Source organism: Nelumbo lutea, chromosome 1 (assembly GCF_056320005.1).
Source record: "Nelumbo lutea isolate HS-2025 chromosome 1, American lotus-T2T, whole genome shotgun sequence".
Classification (NCBI taxonomy): Eukaryota; Viridiplantae; Streptophyta; class Magnoliopsida; order Proteales; family Nelumbonaceae; genus Nelumbo; species Nelumbo lutea.
Window position 1 is genome coordinate 204,114,020 of NC_142684.1, and position 12,678 is coordinate 204,126,697.

The 12,678-nt window shown below is 35.4% G+C and overlaps 1 protein-coding gene across 3 annotated transcripts; it reads right to left on the reverse strand.

Moving 5' to 3' along the window:
• Positions 1 to 933: 933 nt before the first annotated feature.
• LOC148880498 (26S proteasome non-ATPase regulatory subunit 12 homolog A-like) lies at positions 934 to 8,701 on the reverse strand. Of its 3 annotated transcripts, XM_088962415.1 has the most exons (10): positions 8,146 to 8,693; positions 5,463 to 5,644; positions 4,567 to 4,660; positions 3,967 to 4,031; positions 2,655 to 2,807; positions 2,503 to 2,567; positions 2,318 to 2,430; positions 2,059 to 2,212; positions 1,882 to 1,959; positions 934 to 1,106 (listed from the first exon to the last, which is right to left on the reverse strand). In XM_088962415.1, exons 6-10 carry the CDS (start codon positions 2,548 to 2,550, stop codon positions 1,089 to 1,091), a joined length of 411 nt encoding a protein of 136 aa, XP_088818541.1. In that variant the 5' UTR covers positions 2,551 to 2,567; positions 2,655 to 2,807; positions 3,967 to 4,031; positions 4,567 to 4,660; positions 5,463 to 5,644; positions 8,146 to 8,693; the 3' UTR covers positions 934 to 1,088. The 3 variants fall into 3 exon arrangements, with proteins under 3 accessions (XP_088818541.1, XP_088818539.1, XP_088818540.1); XM_088962413.1 differs by lacking the exon at positions 2,655 to 2,807 and having other exon boundaries at positions 8,146 to 8,701; XM_088962414.1 differs by lacking the exon at positions 2,655 to 2,807 and having other exon boundaries at positions 4,553 to 4,660.
• Between the last annotated feature and the right edge of the window lie 3,977 nt (positions 8,702 to 12,678).

Sequence of the window (12,678 nt, forward strand, 5' to 3'; positions counted from 1 at the left end):
ATTTGCAGTTTATTCATATCCAAAGTGAGGTGATATGTCGCACCGCAGTCAGGAAACCAAATATCTGTATTCTGCTTGTCATGTCCTGATGTAGCCATAAACACCAGAAGTTGTGGTCATTTAGGGTTCTTCAGTCTATCAATATGTGCAAGGAGTTTTGGACAGTGCCTAACAGAATAATTTCATCCTCCACAAATTTGGCAAGGATTATTGTTATATTTGAAGGGCTTCAAAGATCCATTTCCCATTTGTGGTAGATCAAATTTATTATATTTTTTGGAATCCTTCCTTTTAGAGGCAAAATTCATAGAATGAGCTAGCCTGTGTAGATCACTATAAGAAAAACATTCTAAGTCGATGATCACATGATCACCGGCTTAGATTTAAGGCGGTGATCATTGGTCCATCATCTAAGTAGCTACCGACCTAGATCAAGACCGCTGCCTTAGATACAAGAGACCACCGCCTTTGATGGCCAGTCTGGGGTGGTCCAAATTTCATTAACGCGGTGGTCTGTCAAGACCGTCGGCTTAATGTCACTAAAGGCGGCATTTTTTACCGTCAGCTTAGGTTTTGTAAAAAATTGTTTGCTTCCTTAGGCGGCGGTTCGGACCTTCGGCTTTAATCCTAATTGACCGCCACCTTTGGTTTAGTCCAACATCGTTTGCTTCCTTAGGCGGCGGTTCAGACTACCAGCTTATATCCAAATCACCGCCACCTTAGGTCTTGTTTATGGCTAATCTAGTAGTTTCATGACCGCCAGCTTATATATATATATATATATATATATATACATTTTTTAATGTTTATGCCAGGTTAATTCCGATATTTGTTGGTACATACAGTTTTTTATTAATTCATCACTTTAATACATGCTTAACAAATAATTCATTATAATTGATACATGAAAAGTTAACTTAAGAAACTTAAATAAAAAATTCAATTTAAAACAAAATATATTAATTTAAAGATTAATTAATATCCAAATCAAATTGTTCACATGTAATATCCAGTTGACAATAAAAATACAAGGACTTTAAAAAATTCAATTTATCGAATAAGGTTCACATCTTCAAAAGCAAATCCACTTAGCGTAATTGATGAACCTGTAAATCAAAAAACATATAAATTATTAAAGAATGTAAAGTAAATGAGATAACCATAAAAAAAAAATGTATAAAAAAACAAGACATATTCAAGGAGGCATCCTAATTTAGCATTCTCATATCAATAAATGAATTATGCAACTAGTAAATTAACCAAATCAAATTGAAACCTCTATGGCATAATGTAATCAAATTGTAGCACATTAGGATGATTGGTCTAGATTTAATAGATAAAAAAATGTAAAATATTTCAAATAATGAACCCAATCTACCCATTTAAAAGTAGTGCTATCTGTATCCTTGTGCTTATATGACCCTATTTACATATTTCACAATCATCAATAGAAGTTTACCAGTTGCCAATATAAAAAAGCTTATGTGATGTCAACAAACTGGTGTTCATGGAGTTTTTTTTCTATTTCACCACTTTTTCTTTAATATTTCATATATGAAATCCTTCTATTTCCCCTATACCAAGATTGAATCCTTTTCTTCTTTACATAGAACATATACCCTATAGGGACTTCTCTCCTTCACAACCTACGCAAGTCTATCTTTTTTTTTTCATGTACCCAATGAAGTATATACAGCCAAAAGGAAACCTCGGAAAAGAGCTCTTCACAATGAAGCATATTTACCAAAATGACCTCAAGATGAATGTATAAGATGAGAATACAGAACCTGAAGACACCTTTTCGACAAATGAAAGAAAATCTACAAAACTAAAGGAATTGAATCTACTAAAAAAAACTTAAGAGGTATGTGGGTAACAAACCTGGAGAGTGAGACAGAGCAGCTCTGCAAGTCTCTTCAATGTGAGTCTAGAGTAATATTTTGACACGACTAATATGTTCTGAAAGCATGCATGTCAACTAAATTAATTTGAATATCTAAAATCATAAAAACTTGAAAAATAATATGCCATATAACTGGATGTGCACAAGCCAATTACATGCTCAATAATTCTCTGTTTTAGATCCTCTGCTGCTTTCTCACCCAAATGACACCCAAGCATCTTCTTTTCATTCTCAAACTCATCCTGATATGTCTCCCAAAGAGTATTCCACGGGATCACCTCCATTGTGGTCAGCTGTTTCAACAGCAACCTGAGTGGGCAGGCATGTAAAACAATAGATGAATAAAAATTAGATGATTTCTTGGAATAAAGAAGAAATTGGTATTAAAAAACACCAATGTCACCAAATATATACCTAAATTTTGGAATTTCACCTAGATTCTTATCCTCCAAAGTAGAGTTAAGAAGGCTTGACTGCAATGGATCATGTGGAGACAGCACTAAATACCAACAAATTTTCCATAGGACCTGCAAGTGGGAATAATTGTCAGGAAATGCCAAGGTAAATAGGGAAGGCATGAATTCAAAAACAGTACTTACTGGTATCCATTGTGCCGGATCTTCTTTGACAGATCTCAAGGTAATCATTGTTATGGGAGTGGTACCTACATAAAGGAAAAGAATCCAATTTGGGCTTTATTATGAGAAGAATGACAGGAAAAGAACCCCATTCAATACATAACAACCCATACCATTCTACTTAGCGGGAAAAGGATCATGGATTGGGTTCTCATTCTTCAGTTTTCAAGGTATATAAGTTACAATGGTATCTATCATCTAGCTTGTAAATATCTGCAAGCAAGACTTTGATCGTGGCTGCTGGTAGCTAGGGTGCAGCACAACTTCTGCAGTTAATTAATTAAAGAGTGAATTACTTGATCGACTGATGGGTTTATCCATGATGACTAGGTGCATGTATCTTCATATGTTATATAATTGCTATTGTTTCAGTTTGAATTCATTTAACTCTCATACCCCACATAAAGACCACAATACAAGTCAAGTAGTTTATGTTTTTGGCTCCTAACCAGCCATGGTGTCCATCTAGTTGTGCATCTAATAGCAGTTATTTGGCGGGATCAACCTTCCTTAATTTAGCTGAACTGAATGATTTATTGCTTTATTTTTAGTGGATAAAATATTTAAATAATAAAGTACTCAAGGGTATAGTAGCCTATCCAACTATAGCTTCAGCCATTAAAAACCTCCCAACACCATGACTATGATGTTAATGGCTTCTCAGTTCAGCCATTAAAAACCTCCCAACTTCAGCTTCAACCACTAAAAGACGGCAATAAGCTTCTCAGTTCAGCCACTTCAACCACTGTTATATCAAATGGCCCACAGGGGACCAAGTAGCAGCTTGACAAATTTGACTATGATGTTAATGGCTGCTTCTCAATATTGAATCAAACAAGATTTCCAAACAAAATTTTTAATGCAGAGCTGAAATTAACTACATACAGAATAGTACACAGAGATAATCTAACATGGAGGTGTTAAAGCTATCAGTGGATTAAATGGTGGTGCAAGGAGCATAAGAAAAGAACAGATAAACCACTGATATGATAAAACGCCAAGCGACAAAATGGTAAAACCAAATCCTAATTGAAACTAGTAAATAAAGGAATTAGGACTAGATGAGTGACCTATGCTCAAGATGGATGGGAAATAATGACAGATGCCATGATGCAAAGAACTTCCTGGGTAGGTTTTTATGATAATTTCTAATGGGGAATGATGATGAGGGTTTACACAAATTACATATGTTTTAAGTGAGTTAATAACCAAGTAGATAAACTATAAAATTCAATTCAAGAGCATGGGCAAGGGCAGACTCAAAGGATCTATCTGAATCTGAACTGCTTGGGCCTTTAAAATGGAAGTTATCATGGAACTGCATATATACATAAGCATCCATAAGGAGTCAAAATAATCTACAGGAATAACATCAACAAACTGAAAGTGAAATTAACAAGATTTTCAAATGGAAATAGCACATACCCAATTGACAAGATGTGTTCTGCTATCCTCATTAAGTGTTTTGGCAGAAGTGAAAGTAATGAAGCCTGAGATAAGAAAGTAAATCTCCTTAGAACTAGCATATCATGCAAATCCCGTATTACTTTGTGGGTACAAGAGATCAAATTAAAAATAAAAAATAAATAAATTATAATAAAATTTTCAGAGGAATAGTCTTTGTTTATGACCCCAAAAAGAGTTTGTGCCACTGTCACCTAAAGACAAAGTCAACCAGTCAGATACTTGTTGCCAACTGAAGATAGGTTTCCTCATTTGGTACACTATATACAAAAGTGCTTAATGTAGATTGCAAACTGTAAAAACAAAGTACCCATAAAACTGCAAAGTCCTTAAAAGAGTTTACATGGAATAGTGAAGAATCTTGCATGAGGAGTTGCAGATGATGTCTCCTTGATTAAAATGGAAAAACATGACCAACTTCCGAAAAGTAAAAGGCATGCACATGTTGCACATGTACAAGAAAAAAAGATGTGATTGAGTTCATATGAACTATATATGACTAACAAGAGTATTTTAGATATGACTTGTGCTGAACGAATATACATACATGGGGTCCATTACCTTGTCCACATTTTTCTTGGATCCTCACTTTCAGATTTGGGCTGGCTTTGTTTTAGAACATGGATCTTTATGCCATCAAATAATACTTTTTTGCCTGTCAATAAAGGAAAATAGTTTAGTACTTATAAAAAAAGGGAAATAATTCAGTACTTGTTTGGGAAGTTGAAGGTGCCTTTCAAGAAGTGAAATGAAGATCCAACCAAGCAAATGTAATCTATGTTTATTTATCTAATCTGTTTACTTTCATAAAACTCATGGAAGTACTTAGGTGATTGACCCCTTGGTATTTAGATCCTTTTGCATAGAAGCTACCACCAAGCATGTTTATGGGGAAACTATACTCATCAGAATTTACATAAACCATAGTCTGTAGCATACCTCTGACTAGGTCATGATGCCATAAATGGTCTGAAATTCTAGGTTCTTGCTTTCCTATTTCTATCATCATTCATCTGAGACTGATGGAAACTTGTTTTGTAGTTATTATTTGCTCCTACACCAATACTAGCATTAGGACCATCAGCAGATGAATGAAATAGCCATAACATCCCTGTCATCATCTGAAGTATGTGCACTTTGGACTTTTTACAAGTCCAAGCCTAGTGCATTTATACATTGGACCTAAATATTAACTTATTTCTTCAGGGATTTATTATGATTAGTCTAACTTAGTCTCATCCACCATGCTTCCTCCAAGCAGATATCAATGCTCTACCCTAACAAACTTCTCCAATAGCCCAAAAAGCAAACACAATTTTGGTAGATATATTGAAAGACAATTCTCAGTAACACTTGATGAGATTAGCAGAGATAAAAGCACAATAAATAAAGGTCAATATACAAGTGTCACAAGCAAAGAGAATAGCATATATGACTATTGCAAAGAAGATGCTTACAATGCATATTTGAAAGGATTCTTAGTAGACTTATTAATAGGTAACTGCTAGCCGGATCATCACTCAGGGAGCTTCCATTAGCAGCAGCATCAGGATGGGTTTTCCACCTCTGCCTATTATGGCATGCCAGACGTCTCCAACAACTTCTCTTCCCTTCATCAAACTCTTGAAGAACATGAAACCTGACAATAAGTGAAACAATGGCAAAGTTAACTTCAGGAATAACATTTTTCAAGATACAACCATATAATAGAAAGATTTCAAAGCAATAACAATCAACATCAAGTCCCAAGTTGCAAAAACAAGGAACATATGATAATGGTCAAATGGTTAGACCATGATGTACTGATTGAGTTTTCTTAAAAGATTAAACAGAATTAGCATCTCATATAACAGAAGGAGTCATCACAATTGTTCTATTTCATCAAAACAGAGGCTACCAAAGGAAAATCCCAATGCAAGCAACTATATGGTATATGGGTTGGCTGCATAAATGCTGCCTTTCCTTTCCACTTCATTTAATGTCATATACTCAACTCAACAAAGCCTTAACCCAACCATATGGTATATGGGGTCAGATATTTATTGTCATATCCATAGTTAACTTGTGAATCATAAATCATTTTTGACTACCTCAATTTGTGTTCGTTTTAGCCTCCCCATCGCTCTTCTTGATCCTTCAACTTGCATAAGATCACTTCTTCACATTAGTCCATAGTTGGTCTTTTATACACATCCAAACCCCCTTTAGTTGTGTTACCTCGATACACTAGTTGATCCTCTCCAAGCCAGAGCCACAGAGCCATGGTATATCGGTTGGCACATTTAATTACTGACAGGATTGTATTTTATGTACCAATCATAACTGGCAATTCAGGAAATGGTGCTGGTATAGTTTCTACTAATACTGTAATTAGAACTTTTATAACTTGTTTTTATTGCTGAATGGAGTGACAAATTAATTTTATCTACAGTAGGTAAGCCTTACATCTTCTCGTTGTTCACTAACTTAGACGCTGTTTGGCAAGTCTTTCTAAATAGATTATAGATCTTTCAAAAGCTCAGCGGATCAAAATACCTGCAGAGTTTTTGAGAGCTCTTCCATACAGATAAATCTTCAATACAGATTTTGGTCAGAAGTTATGGCCTAAAGACATATAACAAGAAAGACAAAATTTGTACTTCCAATTTTTCTCTACACAATCGTACATGTCATAGAGGCCAGACTCACCAGTTAGTGTTGCAAACCTATGGTATAGGTCCAAAATTAACCCATTTGGATTTCAATTTTTTGAGAGAAAGGAAAAAAGCAAGTACATGAGATAATGTTCAGCTGAGAAATGAAAAAGATAAAAGCCCCATAGAACTATACAGACAGAGAACTCTCACTATACAAACAATCCAAATGAGCACCAGATTTAGCTAGACCATCAACAAGAGAATTAAGTTCCCTAGGAATCCAACACAGGTTTTCATTCATAGAAGAAAAAATGTCTCTAGCTTCAGCCAGGTAATCTCGAGGGACCTCCCTCTTTTCTCCTAACCACTTGATAGTGGTAGGATGACATTTTTATTTTTTAATCACCAGACCTGTTTGGATGACAATGACCACCCAATCAAATTTCCTTACTGGAGGATCCACCATGATTTCTTGATTGTCCATTAGAAGGCTGAACGTCATTTTTATCTTTTAATCATCAAACCTTGTATCACCTTTTTTTTAAGGGTAAGTGGGAAAATCCCTGGTTCACGAGCACGAGAACATAGCTTAGGCCTCAGGCTCTCAGAAAAGCCACTTTGTGTGAAAATTGTTGTGGGTAAGGTCCATATCAAGTCTACCCCTCCCAAGACTCTAGATATCTGGGACCAACATTAGGTAATGGTCCTAAACCCCGTATTGCTCTTTTGGCCAAAATGATCTCAAGATGGGCAGAATACTGCTCTGGCAAAATCCCCTGTAAATGTGTTCCATGTTGCCATTCATAACTGTGTATATAGGATGTATTACTCCTTTAATTCTTGATTCAAGTATTTCTTCTCTTATTCTAGATTAATTTATTTATTTTTTCGTTGTGCAACACTTGCTGCAGCTTTTTCACCTCTACCATTAATTGCAGGAGCACTAGCTGGTTATGTTATTGTGACTCTTGCATCTTCTGTAACTTAAAAGTTCACCTACTGCGCACTCCAAGTGTTAATCAGCTAGCTAGCTTTCTGGATTGTATACTGTACTATTCTTATCAGAGAAGGTAAGCTTAACTAGTATCAAAGCACATTGTCCATACCTAACGAGTATCAAAGCTTAACTAGTCATATAGCCTACATACTTGTATTGTATACTGTACTATTATTTTCTCAAATGGAAAGATCATCTCTGTTTTGCTAAGTATTTTTCATCATTCTCTGCTTTTCTTTTCATTTCCTTTTTTTTATTTATTTTCATGATATTATTTTTTTAATTTTAGTTAAATCAGTCCAACAAATCAATCTTACCACGTTAGTTCTTATGCTAGACATCAACTAAGAAAGCATAGCATATCTTGTGAACAAACATAATCATACTAATGTAATGAAACGATCAAAGGGGAAATCTAATAGCATTTAGGATTCACTAACTACCAACGAATGAGAAAAAAAAAAAAGATAGGAGGGAAAATGGAGAGAACGACAGAAGGAATGCTACCTTCTCCTCTCTTGCTCGAACGAGCAAAGATCAGTGGTGCTTGCTTGAAGTTTCCTCCTCAAACACAAAGGGATTTTCCTTTCTTCGAAAAATAAAATCTCTGCTAGCTACCTTGCACGAACCCTGACTATGAAAATTTTCTTTCTCGTCCTCTATTAGAAGAACAAAAGCCGAGCTAGCTACCTTGCACGAACCCTAACCATTTTTCTTTCTGGTGAAGAACCTTGTCGACAGAACCTTCTCGTGAAGAACTTTGCAAGTTTGTCGACAGAACCTTGTCTTCTTCAAGTTTGTCTTCTCGTGAAGAACTCTTTTCGTGCGGGAGAAAAGAGTTTTCTCTACAATCCTCTACAATACTTCCCAAGTTTGTCTTCTTCCAAAAGAGAAATTTCTTGTCGACAGAACTTTGTATTCGGGCAGGAGAGCAGATTTTTGTCTGCAATGATCTCCAAGTCTTCTTCCAAATGAGAAATTGGCTGTCGAGTTATTGTTAATAGCCTTCGTCTTCGCGCGAGAGATTAATTGGGAGAAAAGATTTTTCCCTCCCCGCGTAACCGCGTTTCTCAAGATTAAACCGGTTTAATACCGGTTGGGTAAGATTAAACTGGTTTAATACCGGTTTGGTTTCGATTTATTATATAATCCGGCGAATAGACCACTGCGGCAGGTTTTAAAACGAGAGTACGCTACATCTTCAACTGTTTTTCTTTTTCACGACTGATAAACATACCTCGTAAGCTGCCAAATGATATCTCATTTGTTTGGGTAATGATCATCATAGAGAAAGCATCATAATCTGGACTAAGGCCATTGAGGGTATGATTAATTAACTGTGATTTATCATTTTCTTATAATGCTCCAAGTTCGTTCATAAGACCAATGACACTAGTTGTTCCTCTATGGCAATAAAGGTTCTCAAGGATTACCCAAACTTTTCTGCATGTTTTGTTTCCTATGACCTATGCCAGTGTTATTTTTGTTAGAGAGGATAGGAGCTAGTTGAAGATATAGCGATCCTGCTTGACCCATTGTATCATCAAGACTTATCTTACCAAGATATGTGTTATCCTTTACAAAGATAATTTACATGGATAACTATTACTAGGATAAGGGTTATCTACAAGGAGGATATATTCAATAGGAGAAAGAACTTGCATGAACCATGCACGTAATAGCTATCGCTTACTTGGGGAAAAAGAGAACTTGGCCTGTCACTGTTGTCTAATCTACCCTGAACCAACTAATGTAGCCTTCCTTCTCTATTGAATCCAGTGGTTTGAAGTTTTTTGGGGTTCTTACAAGAAATTGAAAAGTAAGAGGGTCTCACCATCTCGGCATTTTGAGTCTCTTCCTTTCTTTTTTTTCTTCACCTTTTTCTTTAACTTTTCTGTAAGCAAAAGAAGTGGGAAATAGAGAGAGGAGCTAAAAAGTTGCAGAAACGTGGCTTACGAACTGATTTCATCACTCTTACCCAACAAAAGCACTTTCTTTTAGTTAGTTTCCTTAGCCTATTTAATCCTCTATCGCTATTTCGTGTGTATATGATTATAATCCTCTGTAACATCTTTCTAAACAATAAGAAAAGAGAGTTTGGTAATTTATTATTATGTGTTTCCTCCTTTCTCCCTTTTCATTTGCTCTTTTTTTTCTTTTTTTTAATTCTCTCTATATCCCAAAGCGAAAGCATTGAAGCGGCCGTAGTGTTGGGAATCGATGGTTTCCTATGGTTTAACTAGGGTCGAGTTTGTATGATGGATGGCGGTTCTTGAGGTGAGAAAAAGATAGAATATTCTTTGCAATTTCTTTTACTACTTTCTCTTTCGCTGGTTGATATGAGTTGTTGGTTTTAAAGGCATCCAGAGAGCTCTTTCTCTTTCTTTTCCTTTTTCTTTTGAGCATTTTCCTCAAGAAGTTTGAGTAATAGAAGTATGTGATTCTTCTTTGATTGTTTAATCTGTCTGGGTTTGTTTTTATTTATTTGATCATGATATTGCCTGTGGATTTTTTAACATTTTTTATTGATGATGAACAATTCTAGATTGGAACTAGTTTTTGTTTTATTACAAGTGGGAACTTTGTTTTTCCTCTGTTTCATTTCTTTCCTTAGGTAAGTTTGGTTTTCCTGTAAATTGTAAGTCGAAATCTCTGTTTTGTCTGATAGGCAAAACTACGAAATTTTTATAAAGTTTTTTTTTTCTTCATAACAGCTATCTGATATCTAAGAAAAACTTTTTTTTCTCGACCGTTACTGTTATAAGAATCACTGTTGATATTGTAGAAGGGTTGAAGTTCATGAATGATAATGGTGTCGCATACATAGGCTTAAACATACAGAGGATTAATGATGCCCTGACGATTAATCAAGGGCAATTTCATAATTTCATTGGTTTTCTGTCTAGGTCGATGACGGAATGGAGGTTTTTGGCGAATTCTTTAAAAGTTCAGGAGAGGTTTTTGTATTTTACCCAGAAAATTCTAGAGAAGGTAATAGTCAAGTCAAAGGAAGACTCTAATGGTGAGGCTAACAACATTGAAGAAATGTTTACCAATGAAGAAGTTGCCTCTACCACTGGCAGTAAGGTTGGGGGTAATCAAAATGAAGGTCATTGAATTCCTAGCCAAATTTAGAGAGGAAATTAGGCTTCATAGGATTGAACCGATCAAGAAATCAATTGGGCAACCCCATAGTATAAGTCCCTCAAATTAAACTCGGAGCTACTTTGCTTATGCACTATAAAATTCAAACAATATGGAATTAAACTTATCTTCTTATGTTCCTCATCTTTTATGTTTGGGTAAATTCTTGATTAGTACCTTGAATTTTAGGGGTTGTGGGGTTATGTTGAGTCAGTCCCTGAACTTCAAAACGTGTTTATGTAGTACTCAAATTTTCAGAATGTGTTTAATAGGTCCCTGCCATTAAGAGTCTATCAGTTATTTGTATCACGTGATGATATGTATCAGTTAAAACTTTTAAAATTTTCAAAACTACCCTTTGAAAGAAGATACTATTCATTATATTCTACCTTGAAAGAAGACATTGCTCATCGTCTTCTACCTTGAAATTGAACCAGTTCGTTTTCCGTTTCCTCCCAATTTCGCTGCTTCCTAATTCTTTCTACCTTGAAATGAGAGGACACTATTCATTGTCTTTGTTGTCTTGTTGGTTTGGGTTGAAATTGAGGACAGCTTTGCATCCCACATGTGGTTAAATTTCAATGCGGGTTGGTTGATTAATCTAAGTGTATCCCGTCCCCAAGCTCAATAATCCGAGTGGGTCAAATTACTGGGTTGGATGAATTGGGCTTGACATCGGAGTTAGTCCAGCATCAAGCCTTAGGCCCAATTCTGAATTTCACCTATTCCAAACTTCCAATCCATTGGCAACAAAACTTTAAAGTTTAAACAACACTAGGGTTCAAATTTTTAACTTTTTTCTCAGTAAGAGATTTTGGAGCCAAAAGTAAAACAAGTAGTAAAAATATAGTCGAGCGGCGTCCGCATTTGTTTTCCTTGAGCCTCAACCATCACTAAGAAGCAAGAATACTACCAAGACTGGTTTCTTTGTGATTGTTGGTAACTGGTAATCTGTCATTTCACAAGTTAGAAAATAAGATTGCTTAGAATCAAGGTGCAACGACAACATAGTTTATTAGAATCAAGATTTAAACATAAGGAATTTCGTTTAAATTGGTTTATGTGGAAGTGAAAGATAAAGAAAATTAGATGACACCTAATGGGTAGTTTTAACATTTTCAAAATTAAATGACGAAGTATTAGTGACAGAAACCTATTAGACACATTTTGAAAGTTCAAAGAAACACATTTTAAAGTTCAGGGACTGACTTGAGACAATCCCTAAAGTTCAGGGTACTGATCATGAATTTTCCCTTTATGCTTTATTATATGTATTGTCACTTAGGTGTCAGTGTAATTTTGGAATTACACAAGTGGGTTTACATCTCTATAATTAGCATCCAGATCCGAGAAGTATTGTTGTTGGTTTCTTCATTTTTCTTGATGATGCATGGCAGTCTCGTAGGGAAATGTCTTTTTATCTTTGTCTATGATGTGGACTCGAGTGTGTACTTTTATGTGTGGATGATGATGGCTTTTGAGATAGAATGGTCTATTTTAAAATAATGTGAACTCTCTACAATAATTGTTAACACAGGCTAGTCCACCCATACCCTATGTTGAAATTTAATTAATTATAATGGGGTGATGAACATCAAACACTAAACTACTTGATCAACTCAAAATAGACCTTGATACCATCTGAATGAACTATACTCCAATGTTTCATGGCAATGTTTATGGATTATGGATAAGATTTTGTCCCTAAGAATGAACTTTAGGCTTAGTTTAGAAGAAGTATAAATGCAAATATGTACAGTACAAAGACAAACAAAATGTAAGGTTTTGCACTCTACATATTTGTATTTGTACTCCTTCCAAACTGAGCCTTAGGCTTCATTTGTTTGTGATACAAACGCCGAATCGGAGTATTTATGTACCCCGGTTCGTGTTTGT

Bases quoted from the DNA above. Each gene is read 5' to 3' on its own strand.
- LOC148880498 (XM_088962413.1), bottom strand. From the start codon at position 2,550: ATGATTACCTTGAGATCTGTCAAAGAAGATCCGGCACAATGGATACCA. The intron at 2,213-2,317 runs GTATATATTTGG...CTGCCCACTCAG, and splicing joins GGTGAAATTCCAAAATTTAG to GTTGCTGTTGAAACAGCTGA. The intron at 1,960-2,058 runs GTAATTGGCTTG...GCATGCTTTCAG, and splicing joins AACAGAGAATTATTGAGCAT to AACATATTAGTCGTGTCAAA.